This window comes from Carlito syrichta, unplaced genomic scaffold, assembly GCF_000164805.1.
Source record: "Carlito syrichta isolate Samal-C Ts95f unplaced genomic scaffold, Tarsius_syrichta-2.0.1 Scaffold307203, whole genome shotgun sequence".
Lineage (NCBI taxonomy): Eukaryota > Metazoa > Chordata > Mammalia > Primates > Tarsiidae > Carlito > Carlito syrichta.
In genome coordinates, this window is record NW_007251299.1 from 396028 (window position 1) to 423879 (window position 27852).

The 27852-nt window shown below is 42.4% G+C and overlaps 1 protein-coding gene across 1 annotated transcript in view; it reads left to right on the top strand.

Moving 5' to 3' along the window:
* Nucleotides 1-27852, top strand: part of ADAMTSL1 (ADAMTS like 1) — a 431341-nt gene that overhangs the window by 226417 nt on the left and 177072 nt on the right. The window contains exons 14-15 of the mRNA XM_021715583.1: nt 4176-4477; nt 10807-10936. Of these exons, the coding sequence (XP_021571258.1) occupies nt 4176-4477; nt 10807-10936 (432 nt within the window). The remainder of the gene's footprint in view (nt 1-4175; nt 4478-10806; nt 10937-27852) is intronic.

The window sequence follows — 27852 nt, forward strand, 5'->3', positions numbered from 1 at the left end:
AATTTGCATTTTGAAACTAAGGTATGAGGCTAGCAACAGCCCCAAGCATCAAAATAAAAAGCTAATCTTATTTTGAATAATTCCAGTGGCTTTTTAAAAACAAGCATTTATCAGAAAGGAAGAGAGAGGAAAGTAATGGGAGAAAAGGATATATTAAATATATTAGTTACAGATCATGGATACGTACAACTCGAGCCTAACTCTGGCTAATATCTGTGGTGACAGGAGACTAATTAACCAAGAGTCAGTTGTTTCTGTTGAGTGGTATATTAATTGTGATTGTTTTGTTTGTTTCAGTGCATGCTTCTAACTCTTTAATAGTCACTAATAAACTAAATCACAGGGATTTTACAAGTGATTTTTATTGTCTCTGTTTTCTACTTCATAAAAGAGACTATAGTAATTCTTCTAATGAAAGCATATACTTTTTGATAATGAAATGAATAATTCAGCTTGCTAATAGGAGACCAGACAGAAGCATAAGTCATTCATTTACCAGGTACAGTTTGGTTTTGTTTTTAATTTTCTGGAGATAGGAAGACTAAATGTAAAAATCATTTCAGACACTTCTGGAGTTTACACTCTTTGTTTTGAGTCGGAGTCTCACTCTGTCACCCAGGCTGGAGTGCAGTGGCACTCTCATGGCCACTCCTGCGTCAACCTGCTGGGCTCCAGCAATCCTACCACCTCATCCTTCCAAGTAGACAGAACTATAGGCGTGTGCTAAAACACCCAACTCATTTTTTATTTATTGTAGAGACGAGGTCTCGCCAAGTTACCCAGGCTGGTCTCGAACCTTCAGGTTCAGGCTATCTACTCACCTCGGCCTTCCAAAGTGCTGGGATTATAGGTTGAGCCACTGAGCCTGGTATATCTTCCTGGTTCTGGAAAGAGATCAAGTACAGTCATTTTTTAAAAGAACTCGCTTGTCAAGCCATTCTTCATTCATCCAACAGTGGTGCTGCTAGCAAAAAGAATTTTTAATTACCTAAATTACATTTTCATAATAAGAACATTTTCATTGTCTATTTGCACATCAGAATGATTAACATACTGATTTAAAAACAAAACAAAAAAGATTGCACTTCATTTTAAAGGTCCCAGCTTAGAGGATCTAACCCAGAAAGTGCTATTCAAGATGAGACTTTGAAACATTGAAATTAAACCTCCTAACTCACTTGCCTGCCCTCTCACTGACCTTGCTTCCTCCCACTTGTGGCCAGAAAACTCAAGATAGTAAATACAGAGTTGGGAGATCTAGGGACTTTGGGAAAAGCTTCGTAAGAAAAACAGTTATTATTCATTTGGCCATTTGCACTATCAGATATTTTTCTTTTGAAACATAATCTCCTGCCTTCAACAAGAGAGAATATATTATATCATACACTGTATGCACTAGAGAAATTAAGACAACTGCCAAAGGACAGCACTACTTAGAATCCAAATTGTTTTTAATTGGTGTGAACTTGATGAAGACCTGAGGATAGTGGATTGGGAGATAAGCCAGTGAGGCTGTTTTACATTTGATAAAGCTCTCACTTGGGAGACATAAAGCAGATGTTTATTGTTTTTACTCTTAACCCTAAATGTCCAGATAGTTTTTAAAAAAAATACACACATACACAAGTATATAAGCACATATATGTGCATACATATTTGTTTTATATCTATTTTTTTAAATTTAAGCATGCTGCTTTAAAACAAACATGTTTCAGCCACTACAACAAGTTCATGGGGCTTCAGTATCATACCCTTTCTACTTTGTGTGGCTTTGGTATATCTTCCTGGTTCTGGAAAGAGATCAAGTACGGTCATTCACATTGTAGGCGAGGAGAGCTAAGGGCCCAGTTTGTACATCATTTATATTTTAGATTTCATCTGGGACTCACTTTGAAAACATAAATCAAGTTGGCTACTTGTCGTACTATAAGCTTACGTATGTGGAAAGAGATGGAAACTAAGACCTAAAATAAGTTTGAGGAGTGTCTGTGGATATCAGTGTGTTTGGTATCTCTACCAAATGTTCGGATTCTACAGCAGGGGTTGGAAAACTATAGCCCACAGGCCAAATTCAGACCTTTCCATCACTATTCCATCCCCTACCTTTTTATAACTAAAGCTTTATTGGAACAGGGCCACACTAATTTGTTTACATGATTCATACTACAATGGCAGATTTGAGTTGCTGCAAGAGAGAACACAGAGCCCACAAAATCTAAAATACTTTTTTTTTTTTTTTTGGTCCTTTACAGGAAAAACTGGCTGGCTCTTGATCTATTGTAATGTCACCTTTACAGGTGACAGGATAATAATCCCTACTGCATAGGAAAAGCAAGTAGGGTACAGGTATTTGTTTGTTTGGATATCTTTCAATTCTTCTGATCTGAAAACAAAACTTGTTACTACATTATTAAAGAAGCATTAGTCATCACACAGTTGTCAAAGTTGGCAGGCTAACCTTTTGTTTTTGTGTCGTCCTTATATTCAAAATAGTTTAATGTACAGTTTTCTTTATGTCTACACCTGTGTTGTAAAATTCAATGCCTGTATATTTGTCCTGATTCATGTTCTGGGAGCCAGGCAGGTGTATGTGAATGTGTAATAAGAGGGTAAACATGGTTTTGAGTGCAGATTTTAGTTTTGTTTTTCTAAACTTTTGCAGGTGGCATTATTTAAAGACAAGACTTTTTAATCTTCAGGATACTATTTTTTCCCCCAAGTTCTCTAGGTGCAGAAGATGGAGAAAAGAAATCAAAAACATGAGAGGGAGGTGAAAGTGTGATGAGAATTTCTTGGGAATAAATCTGGGTGGCCATTCCATCCTCATCTGCCTTCCTGGCAGGGTTGTGTGGTGACCTTTGTTCTCTTCTGGGGGATGGCTCTGTGAAGGTAGCTGGGGCAGCCCCTTCTTGAGGGGTCTCTCGCCGTGCCTCAGAGTGTGCTGTGTACTGCTTTGGGGGAAGTCTTGCTTACTTGAGCAGACCACTTCTGTTCCACGTGAAGCCCAGGCTTGGGCCCAGGAAACATCTTTGTTGTGTTTCTTCCAGTTTGAAAACTTGGATTGGTCTGCTGTTAGAATTTCCATTTCTCTGAACTAGAGATGAACCATTTACACTTGTTAGGATTTTATGCTCTAACCTTCTTATCAGTTCTTTCATTTACTGCCAAAGTCAAGGTTAAGGAGCCAGGTTTGCATGCCTCCTCAGCACAACTCTTTATGAGACAGCAATAGGCTCGTGGAAAAAATTTTTTAAATTGTCCTAAAGTTCTTTCTCTGAATTATTATACTAACTGTTTGAAAATGTCTGTGGTTCCCTCTGGACTTTATTTCCGAGACCCCTCTCAAGGTTGTTGCAGTTATGTCTATGACTGATTAATCATGGCCTCGGGGGGAGTTTTGGGGGATTTGAATATTTTCCTACATTCTAGAGAAAAACAAATTCTCACTAGTGTGAGAATCTTCAGGGGAAGGGGTGTGAAGGACGTTGAACATGCTTGTATGAATGCAGAACCTCTCGTTTACTGTGGAATGCCTGTGGATTTAAATTTGTAGCGTGGCTTTTCTCTATGATATAAAAGGAATTGGAGTTCAGACTAATTCAAAGAATGTGTGAGGAATGAGACTTTGTACCATTCTTGGAAACTTACAAAAAAAACTCTTTATACATATAAATAAATCTTGAGAAGAACATTAAGCAAAGAAAGTTACAGAATATGAGACCCAGATTTTTTTTTTTTTTTAAGACTTCCTTAAATATCTCCAAGGGCTTATTTTGTTATAGTTTTTAGTATCTGTATTAGTCTGATATAAGAATAGCCAGCATCTTGCAAGAGGCACAAGTGCTGGGATTTAGAGTGGGAAGAAACCACCAATTCCCTGCTTGGAAGAGCAGCCACTGGGGGTGCAATGCAGGGAGTAAGCAGGTGGTCTCGGGCTGGAATGTCTTACAGCTGGGAGTTCATGTGACTTTCACAAAGCAAGCAATCCAGGAGCAATGGCAAACGAGCTTATGAACCAAACAGAAGCACCATCACAGGACAGGTTGGAGGAGGCCTGAGCACATCCTGGGACAGCTCCGGGCGCAGGAGGCAGATGGGATGCAACCCCTCACGTCCCCCGTGGCCTCCTGCCTGGGGCTTCTCACCCTGTCCTCTTGTTTGCTTGTTGACTGCAGATTCATCCCAGATGCCTGGTCGGCCTGCACTGTCACCTGTGGCGTGGGGACCCAGGTGCGAATAGTCAGGTGCCAGGTGCTCCTGTCTTTCTCCCAGTCCGTGGCTGACCTGCCTGTTGACGAGTGTGAAGGGCCCAAGCCGGCATCCCAGCGTGCCTGTTATGCGGGACCCTGCCACGGGGAAATTCCTGAATTCAGCCCAGACGGGACAGATGGGCTCTTCGGCGGCCTGCAGGACTTCGATGAGCTGTATGACTGGGAATATGAGGGGTTCACCAAGTGTTCCGAGTCCTGTGGAGGAGGTAAGAAGGGGCGCTCTGGCTCAGATTCCCACCGTCTGCTTGCCCTTTCTCTGTCTCTTCTCTCTCTACGTGCAACTGGGTCATGTTGCCTCTAGTCCAAGAAGGATAAGGGGTGGGACGCGGGGGGAGGCAGCCATGCTAAATGTAAAAGCATACTGAATGAAACACAGATGTAGTTCTCTTTGGGCTCGAGTGGCTCTCAGACTGTCAGCTGCGAGTGGTCAGTTCGACGAATGCCTTTGCTTGCGGTTGTCATTCTGATGTTTTGCAACGTATCGTGTATCTGGCTGAGAAACACAGTTGACGCTGACCTGGCAATGCTCTCCACATTCAGTTTTATTGATCTGTGCCCTTACCTCAGCGCACGTGGTGTGAACCCAACACAGCAAAGCCTCCTGCGATTCTCAAGAACAAGTTAGAGACCTCCTAATGGAATCAGCTGACATCCCAAGCATATACATATTTATATATAGGGAAGGAAACATAAAGGGTAATAAACACAGTGGTTACCTGGAGCTGAGAAGTAGTCGAAAGATCAAAGTCTGACCCCACCCCCATTTTGCAGATGAGAAAACTAAGATGCAAAGAAACAGAATGTCACTAGTAAGTGACAGAGCTGGCACTAGGTTGCAGCTTTTCTTTCTCTGCCTAGTGTCTTTCCCTGAAGCCACACTTCCTTAAGAAGCTAGAGAATTCCTGATGCTTTCTGATTCTGAGTACTAGTTAACTAATGTTCAAGGTTTTCCATGTATTCACGTGGTTCTCTTAGGTATACTCCCCGGTGATAGAATAGCAGAGTCAGCGCTTCTTTATTTTCAGATGTCATTAATAGGACTGCAGTGGGAGGGAAGGGTATGGGGGTCAACGGTCAATTCTTCAAGACTGCGATCTTTCTTTCCACTGTAGAAAATACATCAGATTCATGTTGCCACTGTCTCCCACATCTACTCCCAAGAGAGATGTTGATGAGGTTCTGCACTACCAGCAAAGATGCTTATTTAACTTAATTATTTCTTTCTTTTCTTTTTTTTTTTTTTTTTTTTTTTGAGTCTGATTGTCACTCTGCCGCCCAGGCTGGAGTGCAGTGGCATGCTCACGGCCACTGCAGCCTCGACCTGCTGGGCTCCGGTGATCCTTCCATCCTTCCACCTCAGCCTTCCAAATAGCTACAGGCACGTGCCACCACGCCCAGCTACTCTTTTGATTTAAGTAGAGATGAGGTCTCACCAAGTTGCCCAGGCTGGTCTCAAACCCGCGGTCTCAGGCAATCCTCTTGCCTCGGCCTCCCAAAGTGCTGGGATTATAAGCGTAATCCACCGCGTCCAGCCCTTAATTATTTCTTAAAACTGTTTTCTAAACCGTGTCATTTTGGGAACCCTTTGAAGATACATGTTTTGTCATGAGGGAGAATGTAAGGTTACACATGCCCACATTATTCACAGGGAGTTGAAAAGAACTGAACAGTGGAACAAGCGCTAGCAAAGAATCCATATTTTCTCCAGCAGGCCTTTTCATGAGTGTTTCATAGTCCTGACTTTGAGTTCTTGTTTGTTTCCTCATCCTCCAGTTTCAGACCATGGAATTCTGACGTGTTTTAATGGAGAGCCCTGGTGTTTTAAAACCTAAATTCTTCCAAATGGTTCTGGAAGATAGCTTCCTGGAACTCAGCTAATGTAACTGTGTTCATATGGTGCTCTTCATTCGCTTTGAGGACATCTTTTCTTTCATGCTTAATGAGGGGGAAGTTAAATTAGCTTTGCTGATTTCTGCAGCCTGGGCAGGAACTGAGAGGTCAGGCGGAAAGGCCATAGCCAGTGGCTGAAGTTGCTTCTTTCCAGTATAACGAATGACTCAGAATGTAGTTGGTTGGGCTTTTGTCCCCAATTTTCATGATCACCTGAATTGAATGATCGTTATTTCTCGTCTAAAACAAATGTGCTTTGAAAAAAAAAATTATTTATGATCCTTCAGTTATGGTTCCCAGTTACAAGTCAAGCCTGGAACTTTATGAACAGATGGAAAAAATAGAGTAGTAATGGAATATATAAATAATCAGATACCTTTATCTTTTAAGAGTCTAACCATTCTGCTGACCAGCCAGAGGTATAAAACTCAAAGTGTATGTGGAATGTATTTAATTTAAAATGTTTTCAGAAGATATTGATGTAGAAATAAAATTTGGATGTTTGAATACAATTGATCTCTACCTATAGGAACTGGGTGTTTTTGTATAACATAAATTTTACACCCTTTATATCCAAGGCAGGGTAAAGTTACTGAAATATTTTAGGTCTTTAAATGTCAACAATGAAGCACACTTACCTACAGTTATGTCCTGTGCCAAGGTAATATATTTACGCCTAAAATGTTAGAGTTGAAAATTCCAAAGTACTTGGGTTATATGGTCCATATGATGCCAATATGCACTAAAATTATTTCACTATATGGGGCATGTATATTTTCAAGTCATTGTTTGGCAGTAACATTTTATTGTATTCCCAACTTTGATCTTTAGCTAAAATATAACCCATAAGGTTATATCTATTTTCAATTGTTTTTGCCGAAACCAAACCAAAACGTATAGGATTAACAAATAGATTTTAAACCAATTTTGGGTTGTAAGGCTGGTCAGGCTAATTGTATTTTTTTATAATCTCAAGAGATGAAACTGTACAGACACAAAAGTAACCTTTTGCCTAGCAGAGGTAGCAACCAGAAGGAACTAGTTAGTCATTTAGTCTGTAGTTGGTGGCTGTGTTTCCCTGAGCTGTCATCAAATATCGTGTAACAATTATGCTATCCTGGGAGATATAAACACTGAAAATTCCATTTTCTGGAAGACTGAAAGTGAGCCTAACCTGTTCAAATCTGTGTCCTGTGTCACCTCCTTGTGATATTTTAATTTCTCATATGTGAATGGACAGGAGTTATCAAGGAGAGCAGTCTTGAACCTGATCGTCTTTATTATACTGAGCTCCTAGACAGTAAAATCCACGTGAAAATTCAGCTGAGGAAAAACTTGAAATTGACTTCAGCCAAAATGAAGGACAAGTGAAGCCATGTACCTGTTACTCCCTTTTCCTTATGAGTCCTCTCTCCTTTTGCTTCTGTCAAGCAAGGAAAATCCAGATTCACAAAGCATGGTGCTTCAACATATGTTCTCTGTCAGTTTAAAATGTCCTTCTAAGAGCATCCATTAACTCTTTTGGAAAGAGCACGAACTTGACACGCTAACTTCAGGGAGGAGCCTTGCTGCCTCCCCTGGGCCAACGAACTGTACTGTGAACTCCAAGGGGAAGCCCTCAGATCTTCAGTCCTCCACCTTCCCACAATCCCCATTCCAGGGCCGCTTCCTCCCTCCAGGTTCCTGTCCCGAGACGGAGACGTCGTTTCTCACCTCCCCTTAGCCTCAATCACAGGCTATGCTTAGCATGCCCCGCCCTTTAGCCACTGCATTCATTCATCCCACAAAAATGCACTGTCTTGGCCACAGGGCTGGCCCCAAAGACGCCTTAACTATGGAAGAATTTCTGTCCTTAGTTTCCCCTACCACCCCAGCCCCACCTAAGGATGATGAGGCAGACCGGGCTCGGTGGCTCAGCCTGTCATCCCAGCACTTTGGGAGGCCGAGGCGAGTGGATTGCCTGAGCCCGCGGGTTCGAGACCAGCCCAGGGAACTCGGCAAGACCTTGTCACTACAATGAATTAAAAATGAGCCAGGTGTGGTAGCGCCTACCTGTAGTTCTGGCAACTTGGAAGGCTGAGGTGGAAGGATCGCTGGAGCCCAGCAGGTCGACACTGGGGTGGCCGTGAGTGTGCCATGGCACTCCAGCCTGGGTGACGGAGTGAGACTGACTCAAAAAAAAAAAAAAATTGCTCTCAGGGGCCAAGATATTTGCAAACATGAGCAAAATTGGATGGGATTGAAATAAAAAATAAAATATTAAAAAAAAACAATGCTGAGGCAACTGGTCCCTATGACAATAGAGATTTAATACACAGTGTTGAGGGTGCCTAGTACCTTGTTTTGGAATACTTTAGATTAGAACGTAGTAACTCTGGAATGCCTCGTAATCTCAGCACTTAGCCACCCATAGGTTATTTTTATCATTGAGCTAGGATTACTGGTTTGGGGTAATGTAAATCTGTGTTTTACATGTTTAAGAGGAGAGGTTATTAATGCCTTTCTAGCAATGTAGTCCTTACTGTCCCTACTTCTTGCAGTCTTGGAAGGGCCCACATTCTACAGACAAAGAGTTCACAAAGTAGAGACGCGGTTCACAACACCACACACCCTCACACGCTCCTGAAGCAGGCACTTTCAAGTAAGGCGTGTAACACTTTCTTGAATACTACCAAATAGCCAAATGAATTGAAAACTGTATGTCTAAGAGAACCACATAGAATGGAAAGCTACCACCAGTGACTAGTCATCATTACCTTAATAATGTCAGACTGCTCCAGTGGGAAGAATCAGTGATGATATCAACAATTTCTTATGAAGTGTTTGGCTATATCATCATACCATGAATTTCAGATGGCTCATCCCAGCTGCAGCCAAGAGAACACCCTGTAGTCAGCATTACAGAAAATGATAGAGTAATTTGAATGTCCGGTATAAATCTCAAATGCTCCACCCTGAACTGGCCATGATTTATTTCAATTAAATGTTGTGGCTCATTAAAAAAAGGAAAAAAGAAAATGGAAAAGAGACCATCATGACCACAGGGTATATATTGTGACTACTTTTTAAAAAAAAAAATGTTTGATTTAGCAGATTTTGCAAGGAAGAAAGAAAAGTGATTTGACTCTGGCTTTGAGGTGTCACTTTTGAATGATAGTCTTGCTAAGTGACCTAAGTCAGAGTCACAGCAACTTAGGAAGCATTAGCCATCCATTTGGGTGATGACTTCTTGGGAGAACATAGGAGGAAATCAGCCACAGGACTAACATGATGGGTCCACCGTATTACATTAGGTACTGTTTGATGAAGCAATGCAGAAAACAAAGGAAGAAAATGTGTGTGTATTTATAAATATAGCCAATAGTCCCAGACTCTGCTACAGCTCTATACAAATATCTAACTACAGATAGATGTCTTTAAATGTAGGCATCTTTATATACACATCTATGTATGGCCAAAAGCAAATTAGCAAGCATGTCTGGCTTGCCTCTTCCCTTAAACTGAACTCTGCTGAAATGATTCCAGACAAATGTCTAGGTTATTCCTGAAGATCTCCAGGGAGGCAGATATGATGGCCTCTTAGTATTTTTAAACGTTAATGCTGTCAGTCAGCACTTAAGGACATAGCTACCTTTGCCATTTAGCAACTGTATGACCTTGAGCAAACCGTTTCAACCTTCTAAGTCTCAGTTTTCTTATCTGTAAAATGGGGATAAAAATAATGCTTACCTTGTAGAGTTTTTGAGAGGATGAAAAGATACATCAAGCTCCTACCCATGGTACCTGGCCAATCACGGGTAATCTGTAGATGTTAAGTACTGTTATTATAATCATGAGCACCAGATTGAAATATCGGGCTATTGCATTACCCATTTAAATGCCTCCCTGCTCCGTAAAAGTCTCCACAAGGGTCCTGCAGACCACCTTGGAAAACCTACCAAGTAACCTTGTGCCAGTCACTGCCCAAAGTCCTTTGTCACCAGCGCTGACTCAGGGCATGTGGGTGTCCATGGGAAGGTTGTTTACCATGGCTATAGTTATTATGCCATTTATTCTCTTTCTTTATTCCAACTTCCAAAGCTGCCTTAGGTCACTAAAGAAATGAACCAGAATCGGAAGAAAACCAGCAAAGGCTGGAGTCCTGGGATGCTAGGCCCTAAGAACACAGCACTTTATAGAACTTTTGATATTAAAACATGGCCTTGGGATTGTCCCTTCCAAATGCAACAATCTCCTATTGATTAAAATACAACGTGTGAAGATCTTTGGGGCCTTTTTTTTTTTTTTTGGTCACCCTGTGCTCCTTATGTGTGAAATTACCACATTTTAGCATTGGTGGCTATAGCTTGGTGACATTTTTTAAGCATTTCAACAGTATTGGTAGCAGTTTCTCTTTTAGGAGGAGCCGCCCTTCTCAAGGGGCATACTTACAGAGGCTCCAAGCTTATGAGCACCCTCTCCCAGATCGAGTGATGCTTGACAGGATTGGCAGTACTGGGCTTTAAACTGCCGTCTCTGACATGCAGCGAGAGTCCTGCAGATCACAGAGACCTCCCACCAGCTTCCTTGTCTTCACTTCATCATCACACACACACACACACACGCCCACTCTGCACTCTGGCCTGACAGTGTGATTTGTACACAGGTGTCCAGGAGGCTGTGGTAAGCTGCCTGAACAAACAGTCTCGAGAGCCTGCCGATGAGAACCTGTGCGTGACCAACCGCCGGCCCCCACAGCTCCTGAAATCCTGCAATTTGGATCCTTGCCCAGCAAGGTAGGGGACGGGTTGCCTGCCCAGCTGTCCAGGAGTGTGTGCAGAACTGGGTGCATCTTTCCATGGGCAAGACCAGAACACTTATTGTTACCCAGTGTTTTGAAAACCAATTAGCATCAGTTCAAACTTTTAGTCAAATCCACTTACGTTTAATTGAAACCAGGGCTTTGGAATTCCAGCCCAATCAGTGGTCATGCCAGAGTCCAGAGGCCCCATGCATTGAGGCTGGTATTTGCACGTGCCACACAGTTGGCTTTCCCCTGAAGGGAACAGGAATTGACCACAGGCTTCATGGGCTCTGCCACATTTTAACCTGTGTCCCAAGAACTCACACTGTAATAATGAACCAGCTTGTGAATTGCAGGGTACATAGAACTGAAGCATCTGGGTGGTATAATTGATCCACTGTGAAATCTGTATGCACACAGCATGCAGATTAATTATAGCATGCTCGAGGGCGAGGGGGCGTGTCCTTCCACATGCGTAAAATCAATTAGAGCATGTCATTGTTCAGCCTTGCCTGGGTCTCATTATTACCCAGCCCTGAGTTATAGCCTTGATTGAGTTAATCAATGCAATCACTGCTTCAGTCCGTACAATTTGATGGTATCTTTACAGACTTGCCTTTTAGATAACTTCTTTTTGAGCAAATCCATCTATGAATCTGGTTTGGAAGAGAGATGTTTAAGAACCAAAGCTAGATTTTTCAAATCAGCTGATGGGATGAAGAATGTTACTGGATAAGGTCAGACCCTAGATAAAAAGGGGAATGCTCGTTCTGCATGACATTTCTTCTCTTTCTGCAAAACGTGTCATGTAAGAAGCAGTATGTTGCCTTCAGGCATAACAATAATTTGCTGGTAAAGCTGAAACGCTTGCTTGTTCTCTCAGCCAACTAGATTCCTTTCTTTGGGACTTGGAGGGTACAGACTATTAGAATCTATCAGTAGCTTTCTATTGAAGAGGACCAGGTTTTGAAGTCTAATCAGACGGAGGCACGATCCCATAGTGACACTCCTGCTCGTCATCAGAGCTGTTCTGTATGTTGATCTGAATGGTAGGCCTGGGCTTCCGCTCTTCAAATCCAGAGGTTAAGAGGAACACTAGTACCACCTTCCCCAAGGCAACCAGAAATATCAGTCAGCCACTGCTTGGAGAAGCACCCACCCATGAGAATAGCAGCCAGCAAAATAGAGTCAAGTGCTGGCCCAAGAAAAGCTCAGATCCAGTGCGTGGAATCCTGGGTAATCTCTGTTTCTATCCCTGTCCCACCTGATTCCACATCTCTGTCCAAAGGTCACAGCTCTCCAGTTGGTTGAGCCTGTGACCTAAGTGCATGGGCAAAGAGTACAAACTCTTCTGTTTGACTACAGTCAGCCCGAGTAGGAGAATCAGTGGGGATTCAGCATGGACAGTCTGTAGGGCCCTTGGCTAGGCAAGCGGGAGGCCGAGTTTCTCATCCTTTCTCTGTCACCAATTAGCTGTGTGGCCTGGGGCAGGGTGTCTGCTCTGTATGTTTTCACACCTGCAAAATGAATTGGTTGTAGGAGGTGATATGAGGTCACCATGCCCTGCTCAAATATCCCACGATTCTTTATTGTAGGCAAAAGCATTAGATAGCTACTCCTGCCTCTTTGCGCTGATCATTGCTGTCGTTTCAGTTCTGCCAATTAGCCATCATTTGGAAAACAAGAAGAGTCTTTCTACCCAGATTCTAGTGTTTTGAGGACACCCAGATGCTATGGTGACTGAAGCGATGCCAAAGAGTCAGTATCTGGGACTTGCCAAAAAAAAAAACCCTAGAATTTGTGACCCCCAAACCCTACTTTAAGCAGCAAAAGGAACAGGATACAAGATGTTTTTCTTATCCTCAGAGTATTAACTATGGTTCAATTACATAAGGTTAATTTATTCTATGACCTTTCCATGGACTCAGGGACAAGGACTGTTGTTGGACTTAACATTGTTGAGTTTGCTCCAGATAAACTTCATTCTTTGATTTCCCAATAGCCAACTGTCAGATGGATAGGCGAAACCTTTTACAGGGCACAGCGGGGGTTTCTTGGGCCGACCATACACAGTTGAGCATTTGTAGAAGGAAAGTAATTAAAACAATAAAGGGGGCAGTGGCCCGATATGACTCACTCTCTTCAACTCCCATCAAGAGCCAAAGTAGATTTTCATCTTAGAAGTGATCGATGCATAGCAGTGCCTCTCCTAAGAAATGTTTCAATCTGACATCTGGGGAAAATCTCTCCTTCTCTTCTCCTTGGTGTAAGATGTGCCACACAGAAGAGCAGATGTGTCTGGTAGGGGCCTAATAGTGTTAGGCCTAATTGCTTTCTCACACAACCTCTATTCAGTTGGGAGTAATTTCAGTCTTTAATTCACAATTCTTATTCCCCATGATCTAGTGTTCCCTGTACATTGTGGTGTGTCCTCTGATAGGCTACAAGTCTCTGTTCGTTGTCTTCTGGTCTCTTGATCTGAGCTGTTATCTGTGCATGTGAAAAATACCTTAGCATTTTCTGTGAGACATAAAGAAATGATATGTCAAGTCTTGGTCACTGAGCATTTATCTCTGAGAGGTGGCCCCTGGTTAGGCAGTTGTTAGTCCTACTGAACAGCAATTGGGAAACCACTTCTCTTCTTGTCTGGGCCATCTTTCTAAGACTGAACTTGGCTTCTCTTGACTTACTCTGTGTAATGGCAGAGTTTGCATCCGAAGCACATATTTAGCTTTCACCCGGTTTAGGCAGATACATTTTTTGCTTGCTTGTTTGTTTTTGTTTTGAGTTGGAGTCTCACTCTGTCACCCAGACTGGAGTGCAGTGGCATGCTCCCGGTCACCACAGCCTTGACCTGCTGGGCTCCAGCGATCCTTCCGCCTCAGCCTTCCAAGGAGCCGGAACTACAGGCACGCACTACCACACTCAGCTAGTTTTTGATGTATTGTAGAGACGAGGTCTCACCAAGTTGCCCAGGCAGGTCTCGAGCCCGTGGGCTCAGGCAATCCACTCGCCTTGGCCTCCCAAAGTGCTGGGATTACAGGCTGAGCCACCAAGCCCAGCCAGCAGATACATTCTTATATATAGTTTTCACAGCAGGAAGGATGTGTTCTAAAGCTGAAGGTAGCTGGAGGTATTCTGGTTGTTTCAGGTTGTGTATGTGTACAGTACGTGTTGTGTGTGTGTGTGTGTGTGTGTGTGTTAATACCTACTTTTTTTAGGACACATTTTTAAAATAGTGGTTTTCTATTGAAGAGGACTAGATTGGAAAGTTCTTGATATCAGTCTGTCTTAATCCTCCTCTCTCTATTCCTAGTACCTAGTATAATGTTTGACACACTTATTAAGCATGTATTGGATAAGTGAGGTAGAGGCACTAGGGCCAAATGTAGAAGTAGCAGTGTGTAGACCAGTCACTGGGAAGACCTCAGTGCTATCTCTCCTCTCCATGCTCCCATCCATAAGATCCCTCTTCTCCTACATGCTGAGCTTTTTCTCCAATGCTGATCTTAAGGCTTGAAATGCCAATTTAAAATATAAATAGCACATTTTTAAAATCCAGTCCAGCTTCAATGAGCAACATGGTTGGTTCCATGTTTTTGTTATTGTGAATAGAGTTGCAACAAGCATACCTGTGCAGGTATCTTTTATGCAGAATAATTTTAGTTCCTCCAGGTATATTCCCAATAGGGGAATTGCTGGGTCATATGGAAGGTCAATTTCTAGTTCTTTCAGAAATTGCCACACTGTCTTCTAAAGAGGTTGTGCTAGTTTGCGTTCCCACCGATGGAATATTATGCAGCCATAAAGAAGGACAAATATAAGGACTTTGCAGCAACCTGGATGGATTTGGAGCCGATCACACTCAGTGGTTTATCACAAAAACAAAACAGAGTTCTATATGTTCTCACTCATAAGTGGACCTTGAACAATTATAATGCATAAGAAAGCAATTGACAGTAGTGGAAAACTGTCAGGGGAGGGGGGTGGGATTGGCAGTTGAGGGAAACTGCTAGGGGAGGGAGGGGCATACCTCATCAACAGGGGTACCTGCATGATCAATGTTTATATACCTAACCCTGAATTGCACCCCACACCTTTATAATAAAAATTTAAAAATAAATAAAATGTAAATAGCCTTAGGATCATAACCCTTGATGTTATCAGTTATATATGGTGAAGTTTCCCCAAATTAAGAATACAAAGGCAAGTGTTCATGGAAGGGAGGGACAGATGGAGGTTGAGTAAGTTTTTAACGTTACTCAGGGAGCAGTTTGATTGTTGTAGAAAGATGGAAGGGAGTATATAGAGGACAGACCTTAATCCCGTCACAACTTTACCTAAAATTGGCCATAAGAAATTACACCAGCCAGGTGCTGCGGCTCACACTTGTAATCCCAGCACTTTGGGAGGTGGAGGCGAGAGGATTGCCTGGGCCCAGGGGTTCAAGACCAGTCTAGGCAACTTGGCAAGACCTCGTCTCTACAATAAATCAAAAAATTAGCCAGGCATGGTGACATGTGTCTGTAGTTCCCGCTACTTGGAAGGCTGAGGCGGAAGGATCACCTGAGCCCAGCAGGTCGAGGCTGAGGTGGTCATGAGTGTGCCACCGTACTCCATCCTGAGTGATAGAGTGAGACTCTGACTCAAAAAAAAAAAAAGAAAGAAAGAAAGAAATTAGACCAGCATCAGTAATCATCAGGGAAATGGAAATCAAAACTACAATGAGATACTATCTCACACCAGACAGAATGGCTGTCATTAAAAAGTCAAAAAACAGCCGGGCTTGGTGGTTCAGCCTGTAATCCTGTGCCTTTGGGAGGCTGAGGTGAGTGGATTGCCTGAGCCCACGGGTTCGAGACCCGCCTGGGCAGCGAGACCTCATCTCTACAATAAATCAAAAAATCAGCCGGTCGTGGTAGCACATGCCTGTAATTCCGGTTACTTGGAAGGCTGAGGCCGGAGCCCAGCAGGTCGAGGCTGCGGTGGCTGGGAGCGGCCACTGCACTCTAGTCTGGGCGACAGAGTGAGACTCCAACTCAACAACAACAACAAAAAAGTCAAAAAACAAAACAAATAAACAGGTGTTGATGAAGCTGTGGAGAAAAGGGAAGGAACACCTCTACATTGTTGGTGGGAGTGTAAGCTAGTTCAAGCTGTGTGGAAAGCAGTGTAGAAATATCTCAAAGCACTAAAAATAGAGTTACTATTCAACCCAGCAATCCCACTCCTGGGACTATACCCAAAGGAACACAAATCACTCTACAAAAAAGACACCTGCATGTATATGTTTATTGCAGCACTATCCACAATAGCAAAAATATGCAACCTATCCAGATACCCATCGAAGGTGGACTGGATAAAGAAAATGTGGTACATATACAGGATGGAGTACTACACAGAGAAGAACAAAGTCATGTCCTCTGCTGCATAATGGATGAGCAGGAGACAGTCATTCTAAGGGAACTCTCATAGAAACAAAAATCTGATGAGATCGGGCACCTTCAGGGTGGTACGGCCATAGACAGATAAAAATCTGAATACCACATGTTCTCACTCATGAGTGGGCACTAAATGTTAGGCATCTGGACATGAGGATGGGAACAACAGATGCTGGGCACCACTAAAAGAGGGAGGAAGGGAAGATAAGGGATACCAAGCCACCCGCTGGGGACCATCCCTACCGCTGGGGGGTTGTCAGAAGGCCAAACTTTGCCTTGACGCAAGATAGTTAAGTAGCAAATCCTCACATGTCCACCTCCCTCCCCCAGTTCTGAGAATTAAAAAAAAGAAAAGAAAAGAAGCTAGGACCATTTTTGCTTGTGAGCTGCCAGTGAGAATTTTCCATCAAAGTGGATGGCAAAGAAGGTATCATTACAAGGAAGAAAAATATCTGTTACCACTACCTGAGTAATTTGTGTGTCTAGAAGCCACACCATCCTACCAGCCCTCCAGTGGTGAACGAGACCAGCTCAAGGGAGAAATAGCCATAACGGAGCTCAGATCCATCTTTAGAAGAGGTCAGCCTCCTGATCCCAACAAGAAAAGTGTTCTAAGCGTTATGTAAGTAATGCATAGATATTCTCATTCTTTAAAACTCAAGCACAGCAGAAGTTATCAAGAAATTCCGAAAGGTACACACTCCCCTTTCACCACTGTATTCTATAATTCCAGTTCCTTCCTCTCCCCAGAGATAACCATTGCTAATGATTTGCTCCATAGCCTTTTGGATCTTTTTCTATGAATTTACATAGATATATGAACTTATTCAATATAGAAGGTTTTTTCCCTTTATAAATGAAATCTCATGGCATATAGTTTGGCAACTGTATTTTTCCACTTAGTTATATACGCTAAAGATCGTTCACATCCTGAGACACCAAAATAAAAGAACCAACAAGATAGATCTAGACCTGTGATCAAATTCTAATGTGGCATTTTCAGCTATCTGACTTTCAAGAGGTGATACACTTTTTTGGATTCTTCGTTTCCTCATGTCCAAAGTCGTCATTGGTACTCATGAAGATGCATTCTCACCTTCTCTTTTTTTGGTGACAAATACTTCTAGTTTAAAAGGAAACTTTTTTAAATTTCAGGTCTTAAATTTGATTCGATTTATTTATATTCAACTAAGTCTTAATCATTAAGCATTATTGACGACCTCCCTGGTTTATAACAGCAATGACACAAGCAGCCCAAAGAAAACCAGAAAGTACTACCTTAAAAAAAAAAGTATATGACTGTTATTAATTATAAGCATTTGATAGCTTGGCCAGTGTGTGTTGAAAAGATTTGGTAAACGTATGCGGAGGAGGGGAACGAAGCGAGCAATGAAAGCCAGATGGCTGAAAATGAAGGAAATTCCAGGCAATTTCTGCAGCTTTGTTCTAACATACTTTTTAAACTAAACTTTTATTTCTGTGCAACAGAGAACAGCTGAGTGGTACAGAACAGATAAACAGGGAAGGGGGAAAAAAGCTCGTAATTCCAGGAACAGTACTGGGTTTCTACCCTCCCCCTGCTCCAGCCCCAGTCCCTTTTCTCAGACCTTCGATGGTTCTTAGAACCAGCAAGAGCCATAAAAGAAGCTTGAGAATCCCTATGTGAGAGGAGAGAGTTAAGAAACACGTCTGAAAGGTCACAGAGTCTTCTCTTTAAAAGCGTACTTCGGAATGCCTATTTTATTGTGCCCTAACAAAATCCATGCCTACTAGCAGCGAATGATTTCCAATTTCAAATTTTCTTTTATATTAGCTTAAAATGGCTAGAGCAGAAGGTGCCTTTAACACAACCATGGTTTAATTTATTTGATGACGCATTCAAAGCTTTGCAGGCACCTTCCCCTTTGACAACTTGTTTTAAGGGTTACTGTTTCAACGCGCCCTCTAAATATTGGTTTATCTTATGCTGTGCCGCGAAGTTTCCATACATTGCCTTTTGGCTCTATCCACACTAACATTCAAGTGCTTAAAGCAAAAGCACACCAAAGCTCACTGGCGTTCACAGAATTTGAGTCCAGATTTGAGGCCATATTGAGGCGCCTTTGGAGAATTAACACTATTACTACTGTCATCCCCTTGGTAAAGTCAGATGCATCTGATGCTGTCTCCTTCTTCTTCATGTTATGGATAGGCACCTGCCAAGATCTGTTTCTTTTCTTTTCTTTTAATTTTAAAGATGTGGAGTACAAGTCAGGATTAGGTATACAATCATACAGGTAAAGTTTGGGCCTCCCTTTGGTCCCCACTTTGCCTGGTTTGAGATCAGGTACCCTTATTGAGGTTGTGTGTCCCCCTACCGCCTGCCCGGCAGTATCCCGCTACTTCCAATCCCTTTCTTATAGTATTGTGGTAAATGTTCAAGATCTGCTTATGGGTGAGAACATGCGGTACTCGGTTCATTGTTTCTGTGCTAGATCACTGAGTATGATCAACTCTAAATCCATCCAAGTTGCTGCAAAGTCCGTATGTTTGTCCTTCTTTATGGCTGCATAATATTCCATCATGTATATGTGCCACATTTTTTAAATCCAGTCCGGTTTCAATGGGCAGCATGGCTGGCTTCATGTTTTGCCGATTGTGAATAGTGCTGCAATAAACATGAGTGTGCGGGTATCTTTTTTGTAGAGTGATTTAAGTTCCTCTGGGTATATTCCCAGTAAGGGGATAGCTGGGTCATACAGAACATCAATTTCTAGTTCTTTCAGAAGTCGCCACACTGTCTTCCAAAGAGGTTGCACTGGTTTGCATTCCCACCAGCAGTGTAGAAGCATTCCCTTTTCTTCGCATCCTTGCCAGCATCTGTTGTTATTTGTTTTATTAATGATGGCCACTCTTACTGGAGTTAGGTGGTATCTCAATGTGGTTTTGATCTGCATTTCTCTGATGATTAATGAGGCTGAGCACTTTTTCATGTGTCTGTTGGCGGCCCGTATGAAGACCTGTTTCTTAACTGTTGGCCCAGTGATCAGAACTATCCCAGCAGCATTTTGACATCAACAAGGGTAAAAGTCAGATGTATATGTGCTTCAGAGCTAAAAAATCTTCATTTTACCTAAAAAAAAGTTTCTTTCCACGGTTACACATTACCTGTTGCGTCAACCTCAAACCTGTGTAAAATGATCTTTGATGATATAAGAAATCACTCTGCATGCACAGATTCAGATGTTGCAAGAGCCTGGGATAAAGATCAAAGGATTGGCTCTACCTTCCCATCATGTCACCTGGAAGCATATATGATATGACTCATTCTAAAGAGATGGAAACATCAGCATTAGGAAAATCTGTTCAACTAAGTCCTGAGAAGACAGGATTTCTGATTTCTTAACACCTATGTCTGAGGGGGGACATCCCCCCAAATGGAATTTATTTATTAAAAAATTGCGTATTCATTCTTACACATTTAGACTTCAGTCACCTTCAAAGTACTCCATGCTTGATGCAATAAGTCACTCGTGGCGAGATCGGGTGGATAGGGAGGGTGAGGCCCGGGGGTCATGCCATCTTTGTTCCAAAAGTAGGGAACACTCAGTGTGGGCAGGTATATTGTCATAGTCGAAGAACCAGTCATCTGATTGCCACAACTCAGGATGTTTCTTTGACACATTGTGACTCAACCTTCTCAAAACTTCCATGTAAAAACCTTGGTTGACTATTTGATCCAGAGAAACAAATTCCAAGTGTACGACAAGAGGTCTGCCCTCCGAAAAGATAATTCCAGGTTTTTTAGGGTCCCCCTCGTAACTGAATGGCCCCTTAAACCGCATAATTCTGCCTTGACTCTGGGAAAAGACCTTATACAGAACTTGATGAAAGTTAACCTTCTGCATAAAAATTAAAGCAGTGAGTGTTTTTGCATCTCAATTCAATAAAAACATAAAAATGTTACCATCATCTTCATATCCATTTGTTTCTGGTCTTCAGAGATGACTAGAAGACAAAATCCTGTCCTAAAGAAGTGACCAATTCATAGGAGGAGAAGTTTTCAAAAGAGTTACTGCTCTGAATAAGGCAAGCACAAGGTTCTGTGGGAGTTGGAGGCTGAGAGAAGGCTTCCTGGAAGAGGCAATCCTGTGCTATTATAGTCTATAAGACTCAGTGATCTATCACAGAAACAAAGAACTGAGTACCACATAGTTATCCACATAGGTGGGAGTTACCCAGGTGAAGAAAAGAGAGAGGTTGCAGCCAGAAGGAAAAGCATGAACACAAAAGACAGGGCAAGAAGTGGAAGCCAGTGGTAGAGAATGGGCAGAAACCAGATCCAGGAGAGCCCAAAAGGTGAAGTGGTTTGGAGCTTATGTCCTGTGGGCAACGGGGAACCATTGAAGGGTGTTCAGCAGGGATGTGGAAAGGTTAGATATGCTTGGAGAAAGAAGTTCTTGGCTGCTCATCCAAGAAAGCCAAACTGGAAACGTGGCTAGCTTTTAATATTTTATAGGCCTCTATACTTTTTCTCATGTAGAATCATGAATACATAGTGTGCTCTGAACCGTGATATTTTCATTGAAAAAATAATGACCTCCTATCCTAGTTATGTTAATATTTTGTTTGCTCTTGTGATTGACTGGTAAGTGTTGACTCAGCCTAGCCACCCAGCAGGGCGACAGAGCCCCAAGAAAGGGTATCATGAAGGGATTCAGAAGAGGTCCAACCAACTGATCCTTGTGGTGCTTCCAGCTCTAACACTCTGGGATTCTTCGAAGGTAATGAGAATTATCCACAGAATTGAAACTTTCAAAAGGAGAGAAAAAGTAAGTTCTATTAGGGGGAAAAAAAACCTTAAGTCCAATTTAAATCCCAAAGACAAAGTACCTCTATTAGTCACAGAACAGGAACTGACTTTAACTATAAATCAAAGAGCCAATGAGAAGTCTACAGGGAACAAGACAAGCACATCCATAAGAAGAATTTGGGTAAAAGCATTCAGGCAACAAGGATGATTACACATTGAAATGGAGAATGTTTTTTATAATACCTTAATGGTGTTTGTTCACATTTAAGGGATTGCATAATATTCTGCAGCCCTCTATTTAGGATTGTAAGATGCTCTTTAAGATAACTTGAGTTTCTCTTCATTCAGTCAACATTGAACAGATCTCTCTTCAGTGCCATCTTTGCACCAAGCATCATGCTGGAGAGACGATAATGAACAAAGCCCGCCTTGTTCCCTGCACCAGGGAAAGCCAGAGTTTGGGAACGATCCTGGAAGCGTCACTATATTTTTAAAATCTTGAATGCCTAAGTGCTAGCTCTTCTCAAGACAGTTCTTAAACCAAACAACCCTCTGTGTTCTTCACCACACCATGAGCAGACGTGTTCATACCAGCCATCAACCCCATTGTTCACAGGCACCGTGAGGATGGAAATATCACCACCAGATAGCTTTCTCCTGTGGACATGGTGATGAAACACCGGGGTTTTACAGTTCAAAAACTTTCCAGCTTACAAATCAATCAACAGAACTGGAGTGGCCTCCCAAAGTAAATCTTTTCTACCTTTCAAAAAATGTTTGCCTTTTCCCTAACAACCTAGTGTTTCTAAAGTCCTGAAGTAGCAATTTAAGAACAGGCAGTGATTTGACTGAAGCTCTGAAATGATGATTATTGCTGCCTGAGTGTACATGATGTCTTCTTTGGGAACGTTGAACAGAGGGCCTCAGGGATAATTGGAGATGAAGAGCTTTTCAATTGACCTTAGGGTTAGATGTAAGCTGTGTTCCTTCAACTTGGAAAACAAAGACGTAGGAAAAAGACTTGAGAAGGAGATAGAGGAAAAGAGATGTTTAAGAAACATAAAAGTGAGGGAGTGAAAAAGAGAATGCTCTGGTTTGTGCCCAATGATCTGGGGGATACAGTTCAGGAATAGTTCATCCTTCAGAAAATATTATTTCTGTCACGGCGCCAGCCAAGGTCAGGCAGTTCGTAGGTTATCTGCCACAGTTCCAGACAGATCTGCCACAAAGCAGAGCCCAGCCAACTGCTGCCTTTCCTATGGCAAATCTGTATTCTTTCTTCCTGTGTCTTTACCGTCCCTTTTATCTTTATCGTTTTGTCTAGTTATTGTTAGCCAGGGTTGCTGTAGATTTTGGTGTTTGTGTTGGTGACACAAGGAAGCCTAAGGAAAGGTTCTCACTGGATTAACACAGCTCCCAGACCCATGAGATACTCACTGCTTTCTCGGGGGGCTTCAGATTTTATTCGGGGAGCTACTGTCCTTATGGCCTAGATAGACGCAGGCTTGGGTCATAGGCTGCATACTGGAACAGCTGAAAGCGGTACCTTCTCTGGAACTTAACAGCTATTGACTCTGGTCCCTGAGTGGGTGGACATAACCTCCTTTTTGGCTGCCAGAAAAAGCTATTATGTGATTTAAGGAGCCAGAAAGGGCCCTCTGTCCAGGTTGTCTAGAGCTGGACACTTATTCCATTACTAGTGATGGTGTTAAATATCAAAGCCATGATTTGCTTTGGTGATGCACATGCCTCTGATTATCATCTCAGCACAATGTTTCTTTTTTAATCAGTCATGATTTTGCCTAATAAGAGTAACCTTGGTTATTCTTAAGAATGAGGGAAACTTCAGGAAGATAAGAACCAAGAGGAGACTTGGTATTGCCAAAGCTAAATATTCTCCACCAAGAATAAGATATACTGCCTTGGAATAAGGGAAACATTGTGGGGTTTTGAGGTCAGACAGATGTTGCCTTTCTCATTTACTTTGTAGCATGGGCTGGCTCGCTTACCTCTCTAAGTCCCAGTTATCCTCAGCTGTAAAACAGAGGTCATGATCGCACCCACAGAGGTGGGTTGTAAGGAAGATCACATATGTAAAGCACTCAGCCAGTTCCTAACTCAAAGAGTAGACACTAAAATAAATAGGGATCCGCCCACCATCTTCATTCCCTATGCAAGAAACTGTATTCTATAAAACCTTCATATTTGTTTTATACTCATTCAACTTATTTCTAAATCTTCTTAACCAGCTAGGGTGAGGCAGAATAAGGGGTAGCGATGGATAGAACCTCACTTCAAGCTGGCTTTTGGTATGGGCTTGGCCAGATCTCCCGGTTGTAAAACAAGAAGCAGGGCAGCTGGTCCCCATGGGGTCCACCGAGCGTGAAAAAAGGAGTACTTGTTGGGACATTCCATTTGACTTTAACACCTAATCCAATAAGGTGTGTTTTGTAAGTACTGTAATGAGATAATAATGCAGGGTCAGGGGAGACAGAGTCCCCATATTCCTGGAAAAGTTAATATCCTGTGTGACATGACTAAAGAAAGGAAGGCCCTTGGGCAGGTGAGGTGTAAGCCTGAAAATGAGCAGCTGGGTCCTGATGGCCAGAAAGGACTGTGTAAATCAGGAAGCTTCCATGGTGTTATTCCTAGCCAGTTGTCTCCTCAAATACTTGTGGGAGGGAGGAGGAAAGGGAGGAAGAAAAGAAGGAGCAAAGAGAGTAAAGGGAAAAAGAGAAGGAAAATCCAACTTGTGGTACAGGTAAGTGTTAGGTCACACTCCAGAATGTTAGGTCAGGCCTACCAGGGTATGGGTGTCTGGTATACAATCTGGTGCTACAAGAAAGATGCAGAAAAAATGATAGTCGTTAGATTAGCAAATACAGTTTATTTAGAAACTAAATTAGAGAGAAAGAGGAGATTCACCTCCCCAAGGTAGGGGAGGGAGCCAAACCCAGGAAACATGGCGGCAGCCATAACTCCAAGAACACATGGCCACACCAGAGTCTAGTAAGGCAATGGCGACTGACTGCTTGTGGTTGGGTCCTTTTAATCCTCTCCTTTGGTATGGGAAGGTCATTCAAGTGATTGAGTGGTGGTGGTCTGCTCCACGTTATCACAAAGGGAAGGTAGGCACAGGTACAGATGTCAGGTGATAAACAGCAGGCAGATGAGTGGGTTAGTCAAATGGTTGCTGCCATGGTGGTGAGATCTGTCTGTGTCATGAAGGTCACAAAGGACTGATTAGGTTAACTTGGGTCTTATGGGTAGAGGCAAATACTTGAAACAGAAAAGTTAGTTAGTATAAAACGAGCTGGGGAGAGGGGTTGTAAAACAATTATCAACAGCTACCTCTGAGAAACAGGTTCTGTTCTTGGCTGGTGATTAGAAGGTAAGTTAAGTGAACTGCAAGGAAAACATGAGATTTAGACAATGTTAAAATGACTGCTCATTGGGTCTATTAAATCCATGTTATGACCTTTCAGTAAGGTACAAGGCATCTTGTCCCCATATCCTTGCTACTCTCACAGGCCATCTTTAAGCAAGATGTGGTTTCCCTGATGGTTTCCGTTGATGAGGCACTTATGATAAGCCAGGCACTGTACACACCACTTCATATGCATCGTTTTATTTCATCTTTCCCACAGTTTTATGAGGATGATACTATTTTTAGCCTAACTTTACAGCCAAGGAAACAGAATCTTTAGAGAGAGATGTAACTAGCCAGTGACGGGTTCAAATTTGGAACAAGGTATGCTTAATTCCAAAGCAGCTACTAAGAGCTCTAGTCTCAACCTTTCCCTCTATCAGTGTGTTTATACGTCTACCCATCACCCCTTCTGTCACCCACAGTCTTCAGTACCATGCTCTGGGCACAAGAACGACCCAGTGCAAAAATCAACTCTAGTCCCATAGTAGCTTGTAACCTAGTAAAGAGCACAAACAAGTTAACAAGGCCTTCTTTTTTTTCATCTCCACAGATAGCCTTCATCTCATACTCTGAGTTGCCAAGATCAGAACTAGGCTCTTGGTGAAAGCTAGCACTTGAGGGACAGAGTCAAAAATTCATTAGAGCACACACGTCTTAGGACAGCCAAACACACAGGAAATGAAGCATGCTAAAAGAGGAATCAGACCCAAAGTGACGTCATAAAACTCAACGCTGAGTCATTAAATAGAGAACTCATTTGGTAGAATAAATTGTTTTTATCAAGAAGTACTAAGTCATCCAGAGAGATACAGCCTGGGCTTATGGATCCCAAAGATATCGAAAGCTATCTTGGAGCTTGGTATCTTTGCTCTGCCATTACTAACAACCATTGGCCTAGTTTACACTTAGCTGATGCCTGTTCGTGCTGTAAATTACCAACATCACCCCTCCCCTCCCCCCCACACACACATTTCTTTTTCCCCAGTACGAACTTGGGTCCCTGCCTCCTTTTCTGTGCCATTCTCTTTCTGACTTTCCTAGTACCTCCTTCCTCTCTTTCCCAGAGATTTGTTTTCACTCACCTTGCCTTCTGACTGCCCAAGGTCCCAGCTGCATCTTTTCTACCACTTGTACAGAGCACAGTCTTCCTGCTTCTTTTGACTCTTTTTCTCTGTCTCACCCTCTTAGCCATTCAGCACAATTCAACTAAGAATTAGAAAAACAAAACTACCTAAGCCAACTCACACTGAGGTATAAGTGTCTGATACCTACCCCCTTATTCCAACCTTATGAGCCTGGGTTTGGGAGTCGCACAAATCTGGGTTAAAATCTAGTTCATATAATGTATTGGCCCTTTGGCCTTGAGCTGGTGGTTAATTGTCAGAGCTTCTGTTTCTTCCTCTTTAACCCTGAGAAGGTTGTTGTGAGGATATGTATGTTAGGTGCTTATCATAATGCCTAGCACGTACAAAGTACTCTAAATCGATACGGTATTAGTTTGGGGGGTTGTGAGTTTTTTTATATATCTCTGTACAAAGTTGTCCCTGGTTGGATGATGTAGGTGGTTTGGGGGCACTTTAGGAAAATGGGGTTCTCGTTTGTTTTTCTTGAAGGAGAGAGGCTCAGTTACAGAGGAAAGGGACTGACCAGTCTAGACCAGAATGCCTGGTCCCTGAATGCCTCTTTCTATTAGCTCCAGCTCTTGGGAGGGTGAGCATTTTTGCTGGTTAAGGAAAAATCCAGCCCAGTTCAGCAAACGTTTCTAAAATTCTTGTTGTGTTTTAGGTTCTGGAGAAACAAACAAGTCTAAGACATAAACCTGGGCCAGGTACTAACAGCTCATTGGGAAGCCAATACACAAACAGACCATTACAGGGCAGAGTCATAATGGCCGTATTAGAGATCTGAGCCAGTGCCTTATGGGAACATTGAGATGATTCACCTAATCCAGGCTAGAGAAGGTGACCTTGAGAAGGTGACCACTGAACTGAATCTCTTGTTCTTATAGATGGTATTTTTTTCTAAAAATTCCAATCAAACATGTTATGGATATACTACATAGATATTCCCCCAGGGTCTCCATTCAGGTTTCAAAGCCCTTGGGGCAGCTTTGTGTCCTGCCTTCTGTCCTCTTTAAGTCTTCCAGGTGAGACTAAAAATGCTGGGTCCCTCTGTTGAAGAGTAGAACTAGTTACCGTCAATGACCAGAAGGCTGATACATTTTTGTCCTGTAACCATGTAATACAATAACAACTATGCCCATGTAATACAACAACAACTATGCCCATTGTTAAAATAGATCAAATTAACTTAGTCTAAGTTTTATTAAACCTCTATCCTTGTGGACAACACTGGAACTTGAAACCCAATCATATATCTGTAACTTCCATGTACTCTCCAAGGTACCATGCTGCCCAGACAGCTCTGAGGGCTCAGGAGATATGAGGGAGACCTAGAAGACAGGGCAATGTATGTGTGTTGCATCTTCAGGCAATGGCGGAAAACTATGGAAGACAGAAGAACCATTTGGCTCATGCAATCCCAATACCTTGCCACCTCCGTCAGCTGTAAACTCAGGATCATGAACCCTTAGGTTAGAAAGTTTTGAAAAGTTCTCTGAGTTCTGGGAAACTTGGTGTTATGTAAATGATACGGAATTATTACTGTCTCTTTATTTCTTCCTTTAGACCATCCCTTTATCCCTTGCCACATGAGATATTTCAGAGGGTTGGTTTTCAGGGCCCCGCTATCTGATCAGTCTTCAAAATGCTTGCTTATTGTGCAGTTGTCATTGGAAGATTTGCCTAACACAGAGAGACAGCAATGTCACAGAGAACTTGCTGATGGGGGACTGATAGTCAAGTTGTTTTTGAAGTTTAAGGAGTAGAGAATCAGGAAATTTATACTCTGGCCTTAGTAAAACCCCACATGTCAAACGTGGGTTGCTCCTTTATTAGAGTCAAAGTGTACATGGGAAGACTTGATAGATCATTCCTGAACATGCCCAGGACATGCTTTGGGAAATCAAATTAAATCCTTAATGATAGAAAATAAAGCGTATGTAGCTGATGCACTTATTGAGGAAATTCCCTAGAATTTTTAACATGTCTGTGAGTGGGCAACAGACACCCTCCCCCTTCCATCCATCCTCCCCTCCACCCAACCTCTTTCCCAACCCCCCAGCCCCTGCCCTACATCTACCATGCTTTTTCTTCCTCGAACCCTTCTCTAGACTGGCAATCCAA